This window comes from Loxodonta africana, chromosome 2 (genome assembly GCF_030014295.1).
Source record: "Loxodonta africana isolate mLoxAfr1 chromosome 2, mLoxAfr1.hap2, whole genome shotgun sequence".
In the NCBI taxonomy this organism is placed as follows: Eukaryota; Metazoa; Chordata; class Mammalia; order Proboscidea; family Elephantidae; genus Loxodonta; species Loxodonta africana.
Window position 1 is genome coordinate 42957671 of NC_087343.1, and position 24391 is coordinate 42982061.

Sequence of the window (24391 nt, forward strand, 5' to 3'; positions counted from 1 at the left end):
TACAACAGGCCTGTCAGTTTGTCATTGTCAATAAGAACATTTCAAGATTTATCCTGAAGTACAGCACTGTCAGTGATAGGATAATATCCATATGCCTACAAGGAAGACCCCCCCAATGTGTCTGTCAGTTTGTCATATTGTGAGGGCTTGCGTGTTGCTGTGATGCTGGAAGCTATGCCACTGGTATTCAGATACCAGTAGGGTCACCCATGGAGGACAGGTTTCAGCTGAGCTCCCAGACTAAGACAGACTAGGAAGAAGGGCACGGCAGTCTACTTCTGAAAAGCATTGGCCAGTGGAAACCTTAAGAATAGCAGCGGAACATTGGCTGATATAGTACTGGAAGATGAGCCCCCCAGGATGGAAGGCACTCACAGGATGACTGGGGAAGAGCTGCCTCCTCCAAGTAGAGTCGACCTTAATTACATGAATAAAGTAAAGCTTTCAGGACCTTCATTTGCTGATGTGGCACGACTCAAGATGAGAAGAAACAGCTGCAAACATCCATTAATAATCGGAACCTGGAATGTCCGAAGTATGAATCTAGAAAAATTGGAAATCGTCAAAAATGAAATGGAATGCATAAATATCAATACTCTAGGCATTAGTGAGCTGAAATGGACTGGTATTGGCCATTTTGAATCGGACAATCATATAGTCTACTATGCTGGGAATGACAACTCGAAGAGGAATGGTGTTGCATTGATCGTCAAAAAGAACGTTTCAAGATCTATCCTGAAGTACAACACTGTCAGTGATAGAATAATATCCATATGCCTACAAGGAAGACCAGTTAATACGACTATTATTCAAATTTATGCACCAACCACTAAGGCCAAAGATGAAGAAATAGAGTATTTTTATCAGCTGCTGCAGTCTGAAATTGATTGAACGTGCAATCAAGATGCATTGATAATTATTGGCGATTGGAATGTGAAAGTTGGAAACAAAGAAGAAGGATCAGTAGGTGGAAAATATGGCCTCAGTGATAGAAACAATGCCAGAGATGGAATGATAGAATTTTGCAAGACCAACGACTTCTTCATTGCACATACCTTCTTTTACCAACATAAATGGTGACTATGTACACATGGACCTCGCCAGATGGAGCACACAGAAACCAAATTGACTACATCTGTGGAAAGAGATGATGGAAAAGCTCAGTAGCATCAGTCAGAACAAGGCAGGGGCCGACTGTGAAACGGACCATCAATTGCTTATATGCAAGTTCAAGCTGAAACTGAAGAAAATCAGAGCAAGTCCACAGAGCCAAAATATGACCTTGAGTATATCCGACCTGAATTTAGAGACCACGTGAAGGATAGATTTGACGCATTGAACACTAGTGACTGAAGACCAGATGAGTTGTGGAATGACATCAAGGACATCATCCATGAAGAAAGCAAGAGGTTGGTGAAAAGACAGGAAAGAAAGAAAAGACCAAGATGGATGTCAGAGGAGACTCTGAAACTTGCTCTTGAGCGTCGAGCAGCTAAAGCAAAAGGAAGAATTGATGAAGTAAAAGAACTGAACAGAAGATTTCAAAGGGTGTCTTGAGAAGACAAAGTAAAGTATTATAACGACACGTACAAAGAGCTGGAGATGGAAAACCAAAAGGGAAGAACGTGGTCGGTTTTTCTCAAGCTAAAGGAACTGAAGAAAAAATTCAAGCCTCGAGTTCTAATAGTGAAGGATTCCATGGGGGAAAATATTAAACGATGCAGGAAGCATCAAAAGAAGATGGGAGGAATACAGGGTCATTATACCAAAATGAATTAGTCGATGTTCAGCCATTTCAAGAGGTTGGCACATGATCAGGAACTGTTGGTACTGAAGGAAGAAGTCCAAGTAGCTCTGAAGGCATTGGCGAAAAACAAGGCTCCAGGAATTGATGGAATATCCATTGAGATGTTTCAACAAACAGATGCAGTGCTGCAGGTGCTCACTCGTCTATGCCAAGAAATATGGAAGACAGCTTCCTGGCCAACTTACTGGAAGAAGAAATCCATATTTATGCCTATTCCCAAGAAAGGTAATCCAACCGAATGTGGAAATTATAGAACGATATCATTAATATCACACACAAGCAAAATTTTGCCAAAGATCATTCAAAAACAGCTGCAGTAGTATATCGACAGGGAACTGCCAGAAATTCGGGGTGGTTTCAGAAGAGGTTGTGGAACCAGGGATATCATTGCTGATGTCAGATGGATCCTGGCTGAAAGCAGAGAATACCAGAAGGATATTTACCTGTGTTTTATTGACTATGCAAAGGCATTTGACTGTGTGGATCTTAACAAACTATGGATAACATTGGGAAGAATGGGAATTCCAGGACACTTAATTGTGCTCATGAGGAACCTTTACATAGATCAAGAGGCAGTTGTTCGGACAGAACAAGGGGATACTGACTGGTTTCAAGTCAGGAAAGGTGTGTGTCAGGGTTGTATTCTTTTACCACAGCTTTTCAATCTGTATGTTGAACAAATAATCCGAGAAGCTGGACTATATGAAGAAGAATGGGGCATCAAGATTGGAGGAAGACTCACTAATAACCTGTGTTATGCAGATGACACAACCTTGCTTGTTGAAAGTTACTTGAAGCACTTACTAATGAAGATCAAAGACCACAACCTTCAGTATGGATTACACCTCAACATAAAGAAAACAAAAATCCTCACAGCTGGACCAATGAGCAACATCGTGATAAATGGAGAAAAGATTGAAGTTGTCAAGGATTTCATTTAACTTGGATCCACAATCAACAGCCATGGAAGTAGTGGTCAAGAAATCAAAAGATGCATTGCATTGGGCAAATCTGCTGCAAAAGACCTCTTCAATGTGTTGAAGAGCAAAGATGTCACCCTGAAGACTAAGGTACGCCTGACCCAAGCCATAGTATTTTCAGTCGCATCATATGCATGTGAAAGCTTGACAATGAATAAGGAAGACCAAAGAAGAATTGATGCCTTTGAATTATGTTGTTGGCGAAGAATATCGAATATACCATGGACTTCCAAAAGAACGAACAAATCCGTCTTAGAAGTACAGCCAGAATGCTCCTTAGAGGCAAGAATGGCAAGACTGCGTCTTACACACTTTGGACATGTTGTCAGGAGGGATCAGTCCCTGGAGAAGGACATCATGCTTGGCAGAGTACAGGGTCAGCGGAAAAGAGGAAGACCCTCAACGAGGTGGATTGACACAGTGGCTGCAACAGTGAGCTCAAGCATAGCAACGATTGTAAGCATGGCTCAGGACTGGGCAGTGTTTCGTTCTGTTGTGCATAGTGTCGCTATGAGTCAGAAGCGACTTGACGGCACCTAACAACAACAACAAGGAAGACCAATGAAATCAACTATTATTTACATTTACGCACCAATCATTAAGGCCAACGATAAAGAGATTGAAGATTCCTACCTACTTTCGTAGTTGGAAATTGATCAAACCTGCAGTCAAGATGCATTGATAATTACTGGTGATTGGAATGTGAAAGCTGGAAAGAAAGAAGGATCAATTGTTGGGAAATACAGCATTGGTGATAGAAATTGTGCTGGAGATGGCATGGTAGAGTTTTGCAAGACTAATGACTTCCTTGCAGATGAAGTTACATTTTTTTTTCAACAACGTAAATGGCGACTATACGCGTGAACGTTACCAGATAGGATACACAGGAATGAAATGAAATTTCCACATCTGTGGAAAGGGATGATGGAAATCTCAATATCATCAGCCAGAACGAGGTCTGGGTCGACTGTGGAAGAGGCCATCGATTCGTAATGTGCAAATTCAAGTTGAAACTGAAGAAAATTCGAGCAGGCTCTCAAGAGCCAAGATATGACCTTGAGTATATCCCATCTGAATTTAGAGACCATCTCAAGTATAGATTTTACACATTGAACACTAATTATCGAAGACCAGACAGGTTGTGGAATGATGTCAAGGACATCATACATGAAGAAAGAAAGAGGTCATTACAAAGACAGGAATGAAAGAAAGGACCAAAATGGATGTTAGAAGAGACTCTGAACCTTGCTCTTGAATGTAGACTAGCTAAAGCAAAAGGAAGAAATGATGAAGTAGAAGAACTGAACAGAAGATTTCAAAGGGCCGCCCAAGAAGACAAATTATTATAATGAAATGTGCAAAGACTTGGGGTTAGGAAATCAAAAGGGAAGAACATGCTTGGCATTTCTCAAGTTGAAAGAACTGAAGAAAAAATTCAAGCATCGAGTTGCGATATTAAAGGATTCTGTGGGCAAAATTTTGAACGTCACAGGAAGCATCAGAAGAAGATGGAAGGAATACAGAGAGTCACTGTATCAAGAAGAATTGGTTGACATTCAGCCATTTCAGGAGGTAGTATATGATGAAGAACCAGTGGTATTGAAGGAAGAAGTCCAAGCTGCACTGAAGGCATTGGCAAAAATCAAGGCTGCAGCAATTGATGAAATACCAAATGAAATGTTAATAAACGAATGCAGCCCTGGAGGTGATCACTCGTCTATGCCAAAAAGTTTGGAAGACAGCTGCCTGGCAAACTGACTGGTAGAGATCCATATTTGTGCCCATTTGAAAGAAAAGTGATCAAACTGAATGCAGAAATTATTGAAAAATATCATTAATATCACACACAAGTAAAATTTTGCTGAAGATCATTCAAAAGCAGCTGGAGCTGTACATTAACAGGAAACTGCCAGACATTTAAGCTGGATTCAGAAGAGGGCATGGAACGAGAGATATTGCTGATGTCAGATACATCTTGGCTGAAGGCAGAGAACACCAGGAAGCTATTTACCTGTGTTTTACTGACTATGCAAAAGCATTCAACTGTGTGGATCATAACAAATTACAGGTAACAGTGCAAAGAATGGGAATCAGAGAACACTTAATTTTGCTCATTGCAGAACCTGTACATACACCAAGAGGCCCTAGTTCAAACAGAATGAGGGATACTGCATGGTTTAAAGTCAGAAAAGGTGTGTGTCAGGGTTGTATCCTTTCACCATACTTACTCAGTTTGTATGCTGAGCAATAATCTGAGAAGATGGTCTATATGAAGAAGAATGTATCATCAGGATTGGAGGAAGACTCATTAACAACCTGAGATGTGCAGATGACACAGCCTTGCTTGCTGAAAGAGAAGAGGACTTTAAGCACTAATGAAAATCAAAGCCCAGAGCCTTCAGTATGGATTATACGTGAACATAAACAAAACAAAAATCCCCACAACTGCACCAGTAAACAACATCATGATAAACGGAGAAAGTATTTAAGTTGTCAGGGACTTCATTTTACTTGAATCCACAATCAACACCCTTGGAAGCAGCAGTCAAGAAATCCAACGATGCATTGCATTGGGTAAATCTGCTGCAAAAGACTTCTTTAAAGTGTTAAAAAGCAAAGATGTCACATTGAGGACTAAGGTGTGCCTGACCCAAGCCATAATATTTTCAATTGCCTCATAAGCACGTGAAAGCTGAATAATGAATAAGGGATTAGAAAGAAGAATTGATGCCTTTGAATTACAGTGTTAGTGAAGAATATTGAATATACCATGAACTACCAAAAGAATGAACAAATTTATCTTGGAAGAAGTACAGCCAGAATGCTCCTTGGAAGCAAAGATGGTGAGACTTCATCTTTCGTACTTTGGACTTTTTATCAGGAGGGACCAATCCTTGGAGAATGACATCATGCTTGGTAAAGTAGAAGGTCAGCAAAAAACAGGAAGACTCTCAATGAAATGGATTGACATAATGGCTGCGAAGATGGCCTGAAGCATAACAATGATTGTGAGGATGGCATAGGACCAGGCAGCGTTTCATTCTGTTGTACATATGGTTGCTATGAGTTGGAATGGACTCGAGGGCACCTGACAACAACAAACATTGGTAGTTCTGTGTTTAGTTTTTGGGGGAACCACCACCGTTTTCCAGAATGGATATACCATTTCACATTCCCATCAGCAATGAATTAAGGGTTCCAATTTCTCCACATCCTCGCCAACATTTGTTATTTCTGGTTTTTTTTTTAAACCTTAGCCATCCTACCCAGACCACCCAGTGCCATTGAGTCGATTCTGAATCTTAGCGACCCTATAGGACAGAGTAGAACTGCCCCATAGAGTCCTAGTGGGAGTGAAATGGTGGTTTGGGTCTCTCTGATGGTTAATGACATTGAGTGTCTTTTCATGTGTTTGGTGTCCATTTAAATGTCCTCTTTGGTGAAATGTCTATTTACATCTTTTGCCCATTTCATGATCAGGTTATTTGTCTTTTTGTTACTAAGTTGTTGAAGTTTTATATATATTTTGGTTACTAGATTCTTATCAGATATATGGTTTCTCAGTTTGTAGCTTGTCTTTTCATTTTTTGGTAAAGTCATTTGATAAACAAAATTTTCAATTTTTAATGAGGTCCCATTTATTTATTTTGTTTTTTGCTGTGTGTCCTTTTATTATTATATTAGATGATCCATCGTTAAAAATTAGGCCTGACAGCATTGTCCTTGCATTTTTCCTAAGAATTTTATGTTGTTAGCTTGCATATTTAGGAACTTAATCCATTTTGAATTTGTTTTTGTCTATGGTGTCAGTTATGGATTCTGTTTTATTTTTCTGCATGTAGAAATCCAGTTTTTAACATCATTTATTGAAGAGACTCTTTCCCCATTGAATGGATTTATCATCCTTGTCAGTAACTAGTTGACCACAGATGTGTGGGTTTATTTCTGGACTCTCAATTCTATTTCATTAGTCTGTGTGTTTGTTGTTATACAATACCAGGCTGTTCTGATTAGTGTAGCTGTATAATATGTTTTAAAATCAGGAAGTATGGGTCTTCCTACTTTGTTCTTCCCCTTCAGCATTGCTTTGGTTATTCAGGGCCTTTTGCCGTTCTCCATAAAGTTTAGAATTGGTTTTTCCATTTCTATAAAGAAGGCTGTTAGAGTTTTGATTGTGATTGCATTGAATCTATAGATTGCTTTGGGTACTGTTGACATCTTAGCAATATTATGTCTTCTACCCTGGTGGCGTAGTGGTTAAGTGCTACAGGTGCTCACCAAAGGCTGGCAGTTTGAATCCACCAGGTGCTCCTTCGAAACTATATGGGGCAGTTCTACTCTGTCCTATAGGGTCACTATGAGTTGGAATAGACGCTGCGGCACTGGGTTTGGTCTTTTTTTTTTTTTTTGCCCCAGAACACAGAACATCTTTCCATTCATTTAAATCTTCTTTAATCTCTTTTAGCAGTGTTTTATAATTTTCATTGTGTAAGTTGTTCATGTCCGTGGTTAGATCTCTTCCTAGGTATTTTATTCTCTTCGATGTGATTGTAAATGGAATTGTTTCCTTAATTTCTATTTCATATTTCTCATTGCTGGTGTATAGAAACTCAGCTGATTTTTGTTTGTTGGTCTTGTACCCTACAACTTTGCTAAATTCCTCTATTAGTTCTGCAGTTGTTCTTGTGGACTCTTTGGGATTTTCTATATCTAGAATCATATCATCCACAATTAGAGATAATTTTACTACTTTTCCAATCTGGATACCTTTTATTTCTTTTCCTTGTCTTATTGCTATGGCTGGGGCTTCTAATACAATATTAAATAGAAGTGGCGAGAGTAGTCACTCATCTTTCTCCATTAAGAATAATGTTGGCTGTTGGCTTTTCATATAGGCCTTGAATCATATTGAAGAATTTCCCTTCTATTACAATGTCCCTGAAGGTTTTTATAAAGAAAGTGTGTTGGATTTTATCAGTGCTTTTTCTGCATCCATAGAGGTGACCATGTGGCTCTTCTCCTTTGTTCTATGTTTGTGGTGTATTATGTTGATCGATTTTCTGATGTTGAACCATCTCTGCATTCCTGGAATAAATCTCACTTGGTCATGGTGTATGACTCTTTTAATATGCTGTTGGATTCTGTTCGCTAGTATTTTGTTACAGATTTTTGCATCTGTTTTTTATTCATAAGAGATATTGGCCTGTAGTTTTCTTTTTTATGGTGTCTTTATGTGGTTTTGATATCAGGGTTATGTTTGCTTTATAAAATGAATTAGGGAGTAGTCCTTTTTTCTGTATTTTTTGGAAGCATTTAAACAGCATTTTTGTAGAATTCTCCCGTGAAGCCATCTGGTCCAGGACTTTTTTGCTGTTGTTGAGAGTTTTTTGATTATTGATTTGATCTCTTCACTTGTTATGGGTCTGTTGAGACTTTCTATTTCCTCTTGAGTCAGTGTGCATAGGTTTTGTGCTTCTAAGAATTTGTCCATTTCATCTAGGTTATCCAGTTTGTTGCCATACACTTGTTGATAATATTTGTCATAATTCTGTTTCTATTGGGTCAGTTTTACTGTCCCTTCTTTCATTTTTTGTTTGGTTGATTGCATCTTTTCTTTGTCTAAAGGTTTTCTAGCTAAAGGTTTGTCGATTTTATTGATGTCTTCATAGAACTAACTTCTGGTTTTATGGATTCTTTGTTTCTCTTTCTTTCTGTTTTTGATTTCATTTATTTCTGCTCTGATCTTTGTTATTTTCTTTCTTCTGGTAGGTTTAGGCTTAGTTTGCTCTTTTCTTTCGAAAAGTTCCTGGAGTTGTCGAGTTAAGCTGTTGATTTAAGATCTTCTTTTCTCATGTAGGCATTTATTGCTTTAAGTTTCTGAGTACTGCCTTCACTGCATCCCATGAATTTTGGCATGTTGTGCTTTCATTTTCATTTAACTCCGGGAAATGTGTGGTTTCTTCCTTGACCCATTGATAGTTTAATAGTGTATTGTTTAATTTCCATATATTTGTTTATTTTCCAATTTTTTTGCCTGTTACTGATTTCTAGCTTCACTCCGTTGTGGTCAGAGAAAATACTTTGTGTTTCTCTCTGGTTATTACTCCCTTCCTTTCTCTGTTTCTGCAACCAGTTGGAAAATCCACACCCAGCTAGCCCCCTTCTGGGCTGGATGTTGCCCTTTGGTTTTGCCTGAGACTTCCCTTCGTGCTTTGCGAGGGCTGCTTATATCTGAGCTGTCATTCAGGGGAAGCATATACAGACTTTACTCCGTTTTAGGAGGAAGAGGGGCTGGCACTCACTAGAAGGACCTCTGAAAGTTCTGCCTTGTTGTTTTCAGAGCCCCAGTGGCTCTGTATTGGTGGATGGAGCAGTCTCCACTTAGGTGACCATCCTCCTGGCTCCACTGTAGGAAAACTTCTGTAAGAGTTCATATCTGTTCAGCATCCAACAGTTACTGAGTGGGAGAGGGGTTGTCACACTCCAAAAGGACCCCCAGGGAGGTCTGCCTTGTTGCTGCCAGACCTCCCTCCCTGCATAGGTTGTTGGCTCTTTGTGCAGCCCTCCCTCAAGACCCCTGCTTCCTAGCACACAGCAGCCTTAGTCAGCAGTCCTCACCAGTAACTGGAAGGGGAAGAAGACAGACCCAAACTGACTCCCTGGAGGTCTGTCCTGTTGGTTTCAGAGGCCTGAGCTATGGGGTGTGCAGGGAGCAGGTAGCATGTTGACTATGAAAGCAGACTGCACTGCAAGGGCCTTCTGTAGCAATTCACAGGAGGATTGCAGCCTATAGTGTCTGTGTATGGGAGTTGCTGTCACTCTCCAAACGAACCCCCCTGGGGGTATCTGCCTTCTTTATTTTAGAGCTAAAACTTGTGGTGCTGTCTTTCTGTACAGGCAGGGAGTGTGGTGGCTAGGGAAGCTGCTTTTTTGCTAGGGTCACTTCCCCAGTTCACAGCAGCCAAGGGCCCCCATGTGCCTGGGGGAAAAAAAAAGGCAGAGATAATGGGAGAAGTGATTTCCAACTGAATGAGGCTCGGTTGTTGATTCTTTGATTCTTCCATGTCTGCAGTTCCTCACTGTTTTCCTCTGCTTCCTGATTCAGAGTCCCTCAAAGTCAAGCACCATATCCTCGTTGTTTTTCTTGCTGTATTTGTGGGGGCCGGTTGGAACGCTGGCCTGTTTACACCTCCATTTTCCCAGAATCCTGATGACATCTTCTGTTTAAACTCTTTCCTTTGGCTTTCCTAATACCTTCCTCTCCTGCCTCTCTTTCTATCTCTTTCTTGTCTCCTTTCTCAATTCCATTTCCCGCCCCCTCCGCCCCCATGCTTATTCCTTAAGTGTTTGTTCCCTGGGGCCTGCCTTCAGCAGTTATCATGGATTTATCTCTGTCTACATTCTAACCACTTCCAATTGTGTAACTTTCACCCAGACCTTATACAAGATTCTCCACCTGACGGTCACCTGGGTATCTGAACCTTAACCTGCCATTACCCCCTCTACTAAAATCATTGTTCTCTTAAACCACACCCTTCACAACTCTGCCTCATTGAATGACACCAGCCCTCAGCCCACTTCAAAATTATTTTTCCTTCAACGACCCCTGCCTTCCTGTTACACTGCCTTATCCCAGGTCTTGAATTATCCTAACTATAGACCTTTTCCCCTTCATATAACCTTTCCCACTGTCACTCAAGTGATTTTCTAAAACACAGGTCTGATTATGTAACTGAAGTCACTCTTACACTTTTGTGGCTCTGCAGTCTCCTAGAGTATAAAGCCCATAATCCCGATACATCTCATAGGAACCCTTCACAATCTGGTTTTTGTCACTAATTGCTACAATGTCATCTCCACTGTACATTTCATCCTCTTCTCAAACCAAACTATTTGTAGTTACTAGAATAAAATGCCTCCTTATTTTTGCATCGTTTATACCAATTTTTAGAATTGACCCCTACCATTCCATCTGTGGATTTTACCCATATAGCCTGAGCTCTTCTCAAAATTTACAACTCTGGGAACCCTTTCCATACTTTTCCAGTGAAGGTGCCTCCTTCTGTTCTCTGAGTGGCTGCCTCGTGACACAATGATACATCTTCCCCCGCTCCCATTTTTCTCCACCATTGGATTATGAATTTTTAGAAAGTAGGCATCTTTGAATCCCCAAGTTACCTGGTGTCATGGATTGAATTGTGTCCCCCTAAAATATGTGTCAACTTGGTTAGGCCATGATTCCCCGTATGGTGTGATTGTCCTCCATTTTGTGATTTTCCTATGTGTTATAAATCATAACCTCTGCCTGTGGTTAAAGAGGATTAGGGTGGGATTGTAACACCCTTACTAAGGTCACATCTCTGATCCAATGTCAAGGGAGTTTCCCTGGGGCGTGGCCTGCACCACCTTTTACCTTATAAGAGATAAAACAGGAGGGAAGCAAGCAGAGATTGGGGACTTCATGCCACCAAGAAAGAAGCGCCAGAAGCAGAGTGCATCCTTTAGACCAGGGGATCCTGCACGGAGAAGCTCCTAGCCAGGGGAAGATTGATGAGAAGGACCTTCCTCCAGAACCTACAGAGAGAAAGCCTTCCGCTCAAACTGATACCCTGAATTTGGACTTCAAGCCTACTAGACTGTGGGAAAATAAATTTCTCTTTGTTAAAGCCATCCACTTGTGGTATTTCCGTTATAGCAGCACTAGATGACTAAGACACCTGGCCCATAGAAGGTATTTAAAATGTATTTGTTGAGTTGCGGCCCTGTGGTTTATATTGCTTGTAAGCCATTTTCACCAACCAGCCTGTGATTTTCATGAGTGTAAAGGCCTTGTCCTAGTCACCATTGTTTTCTCTGGGCCAGGAACAGTGCTCATGCCTCAACAAAAGTTAATTGGAGTAGATTATTTGAAAAAAACATTTCAGGAGAATTTAAGAGTATAATAATCTTGATACATACATGTTTGTATGTATATGTGTGTGTGTATGTGTGTGTATACATACATGCATATATGTATAATTACATATATTTGAATGCCTATTTGCAAAAAGCTATGCAAAATATTAAGAAAATAAAAGGAGTCAAAATGAGTAACTATTTGGGAGATTTTAATTTGGCAGTTTGGAAGATATATGGTCTCCATGTATGCTTTTGAAATACTTATGAAGCATTTTGCCATAATCCTGAGCAGAACAATTCTTAGCATCTACGTATGGGTGGGTGTTCTCTTAAAATGCTGTGCTACATTTCTTATGAACTTCATGATCCAGAAAACCAAGTCCATTGTTGTCAAGTTGATTCGGATTCATAATGACCCTAGAGGACAGAGTAGAACTGCTCCATAGGAGCAGGCTGGTAGATTTGAACTGCCAACCTTTAGGCAGCAGCTGAGCTTTTAGCCACTACACCAGCAGAGCTTCGTGTAGGTGAAAGTAAAAGGGTTTAGAGGGAAAAAGGGAACCTATCACCTCAACATGTTAGATGTACACCCGAGTACATAGTTCTCCCTCCCTCCCTCCCTCCCTCCCTCCCTCCCTCCCTTCCTTCCTATATTTAAGGTCACTTACTGACATATGTTGTTGGTGGTGGTGGTGTTAGGTGTTGTCGAGTTGGTTCCGACTTATAGCAACCCTATATACAACAGAATGAAACACTGCATACTGTTATGGATTGAACTGTGTATCCAAAAACGTGTATCAACTTGGCTAGGCCATGATTCCCAGTATTGTGTGGTTGTCTTCCATTTTGTGATCTGAAGTAATTATCTCACATGTCATAATTCCTAATCTCTACGATGTTAAGGAGACAGAATTAGAGGCAGGTATATTAATGAGGCAGGACACAATCTACAGATTTAGGTTGTATCTTCAGTCAATCTCTTTAGAGACATAAAAGAGAGGAGAGACCTCCTACCACCAAGAAAGAAGAACTGGGAGTGGAGTGCATCCCTTGGACATGGGGTCTCTGCAATGAGAAACACCTAGACCCATGAGAAGATTGATGACAAGAATCTCCCTCCAGAGCCAGCAGAGACAAAAAGCGTTCCCCTGGAGCTGGTGCCCTGAATTTGGACTTCCAGCCTCCTGGAATCACTTGTGGTATTTCTGTTATAGCAGCACTAGATAACTAAGACATATGCAATGGAATATTACACAGTCATAAAGAACAATGATGAGTCTACGAAACATACTATAACATAGATGGATCTGAGGGCATAATGCTAAGTGAAATAAGCCAAGCATATAAGGACAAATATTGTATGACTCCTCTTTTTTTTTTTAATAAGAGGACAAGAATAGATAAATATACAGAGACCAGTGTTCTTAACAGGGAGAGGACAGGGGAGGGGAAAGTGCGTTTTAGACCATAGAGATTTGTTATTTTTGGTGATGGGAAGAGTAGCACCTAATGTGGATGTAGTGAGCACAGCACAACTGTGGTTACTTTTGTATGGCCTTTCTAGCCATGCTCTTGTAACTCCCACCCAGGTGATTGGGTGGGACTGTGTGATAGGGTAATTGTGGCCCACCAAGGGGATTGGTCAGTTTTGCCTCAAAAGAGAGCCAGTTCCAAAGCGGAGAGGAAGACCCTACCACCACCAAGAGAGACCAACCAGGAGTGGAGGGCGTGTCTTTTGGACCTGGGATTCCTGTGCTGAGAAGCTCCTGGAAACAGGAGACCGAAAGAGAGAGAGAGCGAGAGAGCAAGCTATAACCCTGAAGGTGGTGAGAAGTGGTGGCAGGAGAGACCCAGAAGCAGAGACCTGGCATTAGGAGACAGCGCGGTGGGCTTCCTGGGCCATGGAGAGAGAAAGCTGAGTGTTTTTGGGCAGAGACTGAGGGCCCAGGAAAGGCATACCTGTGAGCATAGCTGGGAAGAGGCTATCCTGATGGAATAACTGTATCCAGAGTATTCTTGAGCCTGAATTGTAACTGTTACTTTCCTAATAAACGCCATAGTTGTGAGTATGGTCTGTGAGTTCTGTGTGACCATGGCAATGAATTATCAAACCCAGTAGAGAGAGGGACAGTTGGTGTCAGAATTGGTAAAGATGGCGGAGAGAGGAGGCTTGCCTGGCCTCTGCTTCATGGGAGTCAGCCTTGAGCTGTTGACCTTGGTTCTCCTTCCCTTTTATGGGATTGGAGGAGGTCAGACACTGTCCCCATGCGATTTTTATAACGACCAAAGCAAAAACAAGTGTTTGAGCACGTATAGATAAAAAACAACAACAACAACAAAAAAAACGTATGGATAGGCATAGGCAAATTGGTATATGGGTAGGTACAGGTATATACATAGGTGAGAACAGATAGAAGTATCTATGAAAAAAATAAAAACCAAATCCTTTATCATTGAGTCAATTCTGACTCACAGTGACCCTATAGGACAGCGTAGAACTGCCCCATAGGGTTTTTGAGGAGCAGTTGGTGAATTCAAACTGCTGACCTTTTGTTTAGCAGCCAAACTCTTAACCACTACACAACCAGAAGTATCTAAAGTACATATAAATACAAATATGTGGGTACAGGCACATATATTCATTGAAGACACAAGTAGGGTACTTCTCAGACGTAACCAAACACCTTCCAAGATTGGTTTTCTGGGTTTAAAGAGTTGGGACCATAGTCTTATGGAACAACTCAGTCAATTGGCATAACATAGTTCACAAAAATCGTGATCTGCATCTTAGTAAAGTGAGGAGCATCAGGGGTCTTAAAAGCTTACAGGCAGCTATCTAAGACATGATGGTTCTCTACTCACCAGGAGCAAAACAGTAAGAAGGTAACCCAAAGCTCAGAGAAGAAACAAGTTTACACGAGCCACAACTTCATTTACTCTGAGACCAGAAGAACTAGATCTTGCCTGGCTACCACCTGGGACAAATTACCCAATAAGCAAGGTACGCAAGGGTTTAATTAAGACAGTGTGTACCTTGCTTTCTGTAAGCCTGTGTGTACATTGTTTACTGGTTAATACACTCCTGGCTACTACGACTGACCATTCTGACCAGGGTCACATTAGTTGGTCCTGGAAAAAAGGGGAGAAAAATATGGAGAACTCAAATTCTTATCAAATAAATAAATAAATAGAAAGAAAGAAAGACAAACTTCAACAGTAGGGAACAGAGGATTCCCTGAGACTCTCAGCCTGAGACACTCTTTAAGCTAGAACTGAACCTATCCCCAAAATCACTTTTTAGCGAAATGGCAGAATGTCATGCAAAATAAAGGATATTACCTGTAAGGTCAGTGCCCTACTTAAAAACCATCAGCATGAGACTAAAAGGTCGACAGTTACTCAAAAGCAAAGATGAGAAGGGGCAGGGAAACTAGAGTGTTGGAAAAGGGACAAACAGAGCACAATTACAGAGTATGTGGACGCGTTGTGATAAATGTAATTAATGTCACTGAACAATTTGTATGGAAATTGTCAAATGGGACCCGAACTTGCTGTGTAAACTTTCAACAAAAACTTAGTAAAATATTATTTAAGAAAAAAAGTAATAGAACAATTCAGTAATACTTAGTATATTTACAGAGTTGTGTGGCCATCGTGGCTGTGTAATTTAGCACATTTCTGTCACCCCAAAAAGAAACCATTTGCTGTCATTTCCCATCCCTGCCCCCAGCCCTGGGCAACCACTAATCCTTCTGTGTATATATTTGCCTTTTAAGGACATTTCATGTAAGTGGAATCACAGAATATGTGATCTTTTGTGTCTGGTTTCTTTCACTTAGCATAATGTTTTTTGCGTTTCATCCATGTTGCAGCATGTAATGGGTTGAATGGTGGCTGCCCAAAATATATGTCCACTTCAAATCCCTGGAACCTGTGAATGTTACCTTATTTGGCTAAAGGGTCTTTGCATATGTAATTAAGTTAATGATCTCAAGATGAAAGCATCCTAGTTTAAAACCCATTGCTGTCAAGTCAATTCTGATTTATAGCCACCCTATAGGACAGTAAATCAAATAGCAAGCATCCTTAGAGGAGCCCTGGGAGCGTGGTGGTTAAGAGCTCGGCTGCTAACCAAAAGGTCTGCAGTTCAGATCCACCAGTTGCTCCTTGGAAACCCTATGGGGCAATTCCACTCTGTTGTGAGTCGCAGTCGAATCGATGGCAACGGGTTTGGTTTTTGGTTAGAAGAGACAGAAGAGGAGAAGAGAGCAGGGAAGGCCACGTGAAGATGGAGGTAGAGATTGGAGTGATGTGGCCACAAGATAAGGAAGCTACCAGAAGCTAGAAGAGGCAAGGAAGGATTTTCCCTAGAGCCTCCAGAGGGAGTGTGGCCCTGCTAACACCTTGATTTCAGGCTTCTGGCCTCCACTTCTGTGGAACTTCAATACCTTAATATTTGGGTATTTTTTAAAAGAAGATTTTCTTGTTGCATTTGTTCTGCCAAGAGATCCAGCAAATTTCAGACCTTTACATCACTGAAATTACTTGGGTAGTCTTTTGAGAAAAATTAAACCAAGATCTCTTAAGTGATTTCCATGCAAAATTAATGCTTCCCTTGACTTCTGCCAAATGCTGTGATGCATTTATGCAGGAGATGCCAGAAAGTTTAGAACTTGTATCTGGAAAGAATTCAAAATTTTAAGACAGAAAGCATTTGTGCCTGGGGCAATGTAATGACCCCACCTGTGACTTTTTCTTGTCTTCTGGGTGTTTTCATTATGTGTCCAGAAGGGCCAGGCGGATCCTTCTTCTATTTTTAAATCTTTTTTATGCAGCACAGTTTTAATTTTACAAGACCGGATCTCACTCCAACTTTCAAAATATGTGTTCTTCAATATAAAATGTTTTGACAGATACCTAATGGCCTAGCACTTTAACATCCATTTTTTAGGCATAGATTCAGAGCCATAAAACTGTAGTGTAATTAGTCTGTGTCAGATGCTACATAAATTTATATTTCATACATCTATATGCAAGGTTAGCTGCTTTTTTTCCTTTCCATTATTTTGATAACTAGCTCAACCTGTTAATATACCATTGAAATAAATGGAACATACTTAGTTGTTGGATATATGAGCTTTGATACTTTATTTATGGTCTACAAGAAGAGCAGAAAACTCAGTATTTATTGAGTGCCTACTGTGTTCCAAGCACTCTCCTAGACACGTTTACATCCCTAATCTCATTTAATCCTCACAACCCTTCATTGTTGATATTATTATCCCTGTTTTAGAGATGAAGGACTTTAAACAAGCCAGATAATGATAATGACACTTTGTACCTGTGTGTGGGCTTTCATATCATAATGCTAAATTATGACACTTGGAGATGTTCAGTTATAAAAGAGAGAAACAGGCTATCATAATTTATCCCTGCTATTGTAGAGCTGCGAATAGAAAGAAAAGATACATGCAGGATTCCTCAACTTTCTATGCTTATTAACCATGGGAAGCATAGTGAATGGGGGGAGATAAGAGACAAGCAGCACAGAATGCATTTAGTAGGAGGAAGGTTTTATAATGCTCACATACAAATGGTGCTGGAACAATTAGATATCCATGGACAAAAAAATTCATCTTGGCCCATACCTGCTATCACTTACAAAAACTAATTGAAGTGGATCATAGATCTAATTGTTAAACCTGAAAATGTAAACTTCTAGAAGAAAACACAGGAAAATTTTTTTGTGGCCTTGAGTTAGGCAAAGATTCTTAGATACAACCCAAAGCATGATCTTTAAAAGAAAAAAATGCTGAACTGGAGTTTATGAGAATTTAAAGCTTCTGCTATTTCAAAGGCAGTTTAAAAAATGAAAAGACAAGCTACAGGTTTAGAGAAAATATTTGCCAAGCATGTATCTGATAAAGAAATTGTATCCAGAAAATCAAAGAAATCTGGATGTTCAAATATAAGAAAATAAACAACCCAGCTTTAAAAATGGACAAAAGGTTTGAAAATAGACTCTTCACCAAACAAGATAAACAGATGGCAAATAAGCACATGGAATGATGTTCAGCATCACTAATCACCTAGAAAACGTACATTAAAATCACACTGTGATACCACTACATACCTATTAGGATAGCTTTAAAAAAACAAACAACTGATCACAGTAAGTGTTGACAAGGATAAGGAGCAGCTGCAGCTTTCATACACTGCTGGTAGGAATGCAAAATGGAACAGCCACTTTGGAAAGCAGCTTAGCAGTTTCTTACAAAGTATACAGTATCCATATGGCTAGCAATCCCATTAATAAGTATTTATCCAAGACAAATGAAATCTTACTTTTACAAAAAAACAAACCAAAGTAAAACAACAGCATCTGTACATGAATTTTATAGTGGCTTTTTGTTCATGATTTCCACAAACTGGAAACGACCTAAATATCGTTCAGCTGGTGATGGATAAACAAATTGTGGTACATCCATATGTTGGGATATTATTAAGCAATAAAAATAAACTACTGATACACGTAACAACATGGGTGATTCTTAAATGCAATGTACTAAGTTAGAGAAGTCAGATTTAAAAGGCTACATACTGTATGGTTCCAGTTATATAACATTCTGAAAAAGGCAAAATATATGGACAGAAAACAGATCAATAGTTGCCAAGGGTTAGGAGTGGGAAGTGGAGGTGTTTTCTACCAAGGGACAACATGAGGGAAGTTTTTGTGTGATAGAACTGTGTGCATTTGTTAAAACTCACAGAACTATGCATTTAAAAGGAGGTGAATTTTAGCGTATGTATGTTATACCACTGGTAAAGTGCTACTACAGCTGTTAACCAAGAGGTCGGCAGTTTGAATCCGCCAGGTGCTCCTTGGAAACTCTACGGGCAGTTCAAATCTGTCGCATAGGGTGGCTATGAGTCAGAATCGACTCGACAGCTGTGAGTTTTGGTGGTGTGTTATATGGTATTATGGATTGAATTGTGTCTCCCAAAAATATGTGGTGTAATCCTAAACCCCTATATTTGTGGATTTTTTTTTTTAACCCCATTAGGGAATAGGACTTTCTTTGTTGTGTTAATGAGACTATACCAAATCCCCTTTGAGATACAAAAAGCAGATTAGGCACTGAGAAGGAACCACAAATGGAAGGGAAGATACACACTACAAAAAGATTGCCAAGAAACCGAGGAACACAAGTTGAAAAGAGACAAGAACCTTCCCTCCAGAGCCAACAGAAAGAGAAAGCCTTCCTCTGGAGCTGGTGCCCTGAATTTGGACTTCTAGCCTCTTAAACTATGAAAAAATAAAACTCTGTTCCTCAAAGCCACCCACTTAGGGTATTTCTGTTATAGCAGCACTAAGAAACTAAGACATATCCCAATAAGCTTGACTTAAAAAAAAAAAAAGTGTATATAGAAGTTTATTTCTTTCTCAGTAAGAGAAATTTCTTGAAATATATGTCCAGAGCTGGTTTGGAGGCTTCAGCGTCATAAGGACCAAAGTGGCTTCTATTTTCTTACTTTAAATGAGATACTGTTTGAACCTAGCCATTATATCACAATTGCTGGCAGCAGGAAGGAGTAGTAAACAAGAAGGGGCGAAGAAGCGTCTTCTACCTGGTTTTAGAGACTTCTCAGAAGTCCTACGATACGCTTGCACTTTCACTTCATCGATCAAAACATAGTTGCCCCATTTTGTTTTATTTAGATGCAAGAGAGACTGTGAAAAAACAGCCTTTTAACTGAGAAGAAAGGGGAATGAATGTTGGAATATGCAGCTAGCAGTATCTGTCACACTGCTGATGGTTTCTAGCTCCCAAGGTATCCTATAACACTGAGGTTAAATCTCCTGGCTGCCTAATTCTTGTTGTTAGGTGCTGTTGACTGGATTCTGACTCATAGCGACTCTACATGCAACATGAACAAAATGCTCCTTGGTCCTGTGCCATCCTCACGGTCACTGCTTTGTTTGAGCCCATCGTTGCAGCCACTGTGCCAGTCTATCTCGTTGAGGGTCTTGCTCTTTTTCATTGACCCTCTACTTTACCAAGCATGACTGGTCCTTTCTGATAACATGTCCTAAGTACACGAGAGGAAATTTACCATCCTTGCTTCTAAGGAGCGTTCTGGCTGTACTTCTTCCAAGAAGTTCGTTCTTCTGGCAGTCCATGGTATATTCAATATTCTTTGCCAACACTATAATTCAAAGGCATCAGTTTCCCTTCAGTCTTCCTTATTCATGGTTGGCTTTCTTATGCATACGAGACAATTGAAAATACCATGGCTTAGGTTAGGTTCAGTTTAGTCCTCAAAGTGACGTCTTTGAAGAAGTCTTTTGCAGCAGATTTGCCCAATGCAATACATTGTTTGGTATCTTGACTACTGCTTCCATGAATGTTGATTGTGGATCCAAGTAAAATGAAATGCTGACAACACCAGTCATTTCTCCATTTAACATGATGTTGTTTATTGGTCCAGTTGTGAGGATTTTTCTTTATATTGAGCTATAATTCATACTGAATTTATCTTCATCAGTAAGTGCTTCAAGTCCTCTTCACTCTCAGAAGGCAAGGTTGTATTATCTGCATATTTCAGGTTGTTAATGAGTCTTCCTCCAATTTTGATGGTGCATGCTTTTTCCTGTAGTCCAGCTTCTTGGGTTATTTGCTCAGCATACAGATTGAATATGTATGATGAATGGCTACAACCCTGGTGCACACCTTTTCTGATATTGAAACACTTAGTTTCCTCTTGTTCTATTCGAACAACTGCCTCTTGTTCTTATAACGCATAAGCACAATTAAGTGTTCTGGAATATCCATACTTTGCGTTGTCATCCATAATATGTCATGATCCCTACACAGTTAAATGCCGTTGCTTAGTCAATAAAACACAGGTAAACATCTTTCTGGTATTCTCTACTTTCAGCCAAGATCCAGCCGACATCAGCAATGATATCCTTTGTTCCATGTCCTTTTCTGAATCTGGCTTGAATTTCTGGCAGTTTCTTGTCGATGTACTGCTGCAACTGATTTTGAATTATCTTCCGCAAAATTTCACATGCATGTGGTATTAGTGATATTGTTTGATAGTTTCTGCATTCCGTTGAATCGCCTCTTTTGGGATGGACATGAATATGCATCGTTTCTAGTCTGTTTGCCAGCTAGCAGTCTTCCAAATTTCTTTGCATAGACAAGTGAGCATTTCCAGCATTGCATCCATTTGTTGAAACCTCTCAACTGGTATTCCATCAATTCCTGGATCCCTGTTTTTCACCAATGCCTTCAGTGCAACTTGGACTTACTACTTCAGTACCATTGGTTCTTGATCACGTGCTACCTCCTTTAATGGCTGAACATTGACCAGTTTTTTTCGGTACAGTGACTGTATATGCCTTCCATCTTCTTTTGATGCTTCCTGTGTTGTTCAGAATTTCCCCATAGAATCCTTTAATATTGCAGCTCAAGGCTTGAATTTTTTCTCCAGTTTTTTCAGCTTGAGAAATGCCGACAATGTTATTCCCTTTTGGTTTTCTAACTCCAGAAAACTTTGTCTTCTTGAGCCGCCCTTTGAAGCCTTCTGTTCAGCTCTTATACTTCATCACTTCTTTTGTTCACTTTAGTTACTCGGCTTTAAATCCTTGAGTGTCAGGATGCCTTTCTATTATTCCTGTGTACTATCCCCAAGCCCTTATTTGAACTTAAATTTTGCTAGTTAGTAGCTCTAAAAATTAAGTCAGTGCAATTTTAAGATTAAGCCTGAGGCTGGATTTGTCAGCTCTGAAAAAGAGGTTTTGGTAATTCTAAGCAATTGATTAAGTTTCTACGCAAAGCTTAGGGAAGATCTGCAAACATTATTAAAATAACTTTTTAATTTTTCCAAGTATTCATTTGGAGTATATTGTAAATATTTGACAGCCTCACAGAATGTACTGGGTGTTTGAAATCTCATTGTGTGTAAATTATACCTCTATAAGGTAGATTTTAAAAATGCTTAAGTTGGTAATATAATTATTTTTTTTATTTTTTCCATGAACATTTATTGAGGATCTAGCATGTATATGTACCTAAAGTTGATTTTTAAAAATACTTAGATTGGCAGTGACATTTTTTAAATTTGTTTAATGAACATGTATTGAGAATCTCATATGTATGTGTCCCTGTTATATTCAAAAGATGGTGTAGGCTCTGGGAATACAGAGATTAAAACAAAATAAAACACAGAACCCTTGTTTTCAAGGAGCTCTTTTTGTAGAAGGAATAGACATTAATATATGTAATTGTAATTTATGTGACTGGTGTTACAATAAAGGTATGTAGAAGATAGTATGATAACCTGAGTTGAATGAGGTTTCTAGTTTTGTTTTGGCTATTCCAGGTTGTTTGCATTTCCTTATAAATTTTAGAATCAGCTTATCCAATTTCTACTCCAAAAAAACCCTGCTGGAATTTCAATTGGAATTGCATTGAACCTGTAGATGAACTTGGGGAGAATTGAAATCTTAACAATATTGAATGTTCTGATCAATGAATACAGTTAATGTTCTCATTTAGGTAGAACTTAAGTTTTACGGTTTTTCGTGTACAAATACTGTATCTCTTTTGTCAGGTTTACCCCTAAGTTTTTTTAATGTTTATTCTTGCTGTTGTTCTAGTTAGTTGCACTTGAGTCCATTCCCACTTGTAGCGACCATATAGGACACAGTAGAACTTCCCCATAGGGTTTCCAAATAGTGGCTGGTGGATTTGAACTGCCGACCTTTTGGTTAGCAGCCTGAGCTCTTAACCACTGTGCCACCAGGGCTCTCACGTACTATAAAAAAAACCCACCCTCAAGTACTATAGTATACTTCTATTCTTCCTTCCCAACTTTTGTGCTATTATTGCCATGCATTTTACTTTAACTTATGTTATAAACTGCATAGTACAGTGTTATTATTTTTGCCTTACAGTTAATTATCTTTTAAGGAGATTTAAACGTTTTTTAAAATGTCTTTTATATTTACCCTCATTTTTACCATTTGTGGCACTCTTCATTTCTTAGTGTAGATCCAGTTTCCATTTAATATATTTGTTCTGCCTGAAGAACTTCCTTTAACATTTCTTGTAGTATCTGTCCCACGGCAATGAATTGTCTCAGCTTTTGTTCATCTGAAAAAGTCTTTATTTCACCTTATTTTTGAAATATATCTTTGTTGGCTATAGAATTTTTTTTCTTTCAGAACTTTACAAATGTTACATAGTGTTTCAGTTTGCATAGTTTTTACCAAGAAGTCTCTGGACTTCGCATCTTTGCTTTTCTGTGTTTTATGTTTTTTCCCCTCTCTTTAGCTGTGTATTTAACATATCAAAGTCTCTGATCATGTAGCTTTTGTTCTACCCTTCCTCAGTGGTAGTGCTCCTTTTCCTGGTTCTGGGAGTAGAAGGGTGTTCTGCCCCTCCCCTGGCCCTAGACTGCTGTTGCTTGTCATTTGGTGAAAAGTGCAGGATCAGACAGCTTTTGTTTCTGCCCCTTTCCTTGAGGCATGAGATCTTTGTCTGGGCCCTGGAGGTGGTACGTTATTCTTTTTTAATGACATTTTTTCAGTGTATTTCCTGATGTACATTCTACAGTAGCATGTTAACACATATAAGCAATTTATGAATTAATGTGCCTATATTGGGAGTGTTTGCTTGTCTGTCATACTGATCAGGGTGCATAGTCAGAAGAGTTTGGAGGCCTCTGGTTTATAGGGTGAGAACTAATAACCTTGATAGATCTGAAGTAGAATTTGCCACGTGCTGTTTGATGACAACGTGATTCAGATTGTTCGCTTGTAGTTATTTTACTGAATAACCTAATTTCTAAATGGAGAATGTTTTACAGTGTCCATTTTATTTTATTTTAAATTATTATTAGATTTAAATGTTTAGAAAGTGAGGCAGTCTTTATGGACGCCACCCTCTTCTTTTTTTTTTTTAATAAATGAAAATCTGATTCTTTTTTAGAACTGTGAGGACATGGGAAGTTGACAATCCAAAGAAGCAAAAAAGCGTGTTTAAGCCACGGACGATGCAGGGTAAAAAAGTAATTCCCACCACGTGCACGTATAGTAGAGATGGAAACCTCATAGCAGCTGCTTGCCAGAATGGAAGCATACAGATCTGGGACCGAAATTTGACTGTAAGTTAAGGACATTTAGGTCTTCTTTTCTCATATAGACAAACATGTTAAAAATATTATGAAGGTCAATTTCCTGAGTTTAGACCTAATTTAAACTTGATCAGACATTGGGACTTGTGCAGTAAACAGCATTTCAGCAAACATTCCAGCTTGGTATTTTCCAGTGCCTATAAGATTTTGTTTTTAAAATAAATTAGGTCTTCTGGCTGAAAATTTAAAAAGCATAATATAGTTTATTATAAGGGGTTCTCAATTTGCTTCATTTTGAAAGTGAAGAATTTGACAGTGACATAAAAATGTAAGCATAGAACTAGAAAATTCCTTTTAAAGTTCTTATAAGAACTGTGAAATGGCCAGAATGATCCATTAGGTGTTTTGCAATTATTTCTATAATAATTTAAATAATATTTTAATATTTCATGACATTGCATTTGAATAGGTTTCATTTTTTTTTTTTTAATAATTTTAGAACATTATAAGAATAGATAAATTTTGGAGTTAGAAGGGACTGTAGATTTCTACAGCCATAGAA

The 24391-nt window shown here is 39.2% G+C and overlaps 1 protein-coding gene across 2 annotated transcripts in view; it reads left to right on the plus strand.

Annotated features, from left to right (window-relative positions):
• Positions 1-24391, plus strand: part of WDR70 (WD repeat domain 70) — a 364451-nt gene that overhangs the window by 199937 nt on the left and 140123 nt on the right. For both annotated transcript variants that reach the window (XM_010588101.3, XM_023545427.2), the window contains one exon: positions 23685-23859. In XM_010588101.3, the coding sequence (XP_010586403.2) occupies positions 23685-23859 (175 nt within the window). The remainder of the gene's footprint in view (positions 1-23684; positions 23860-24391) is intronic.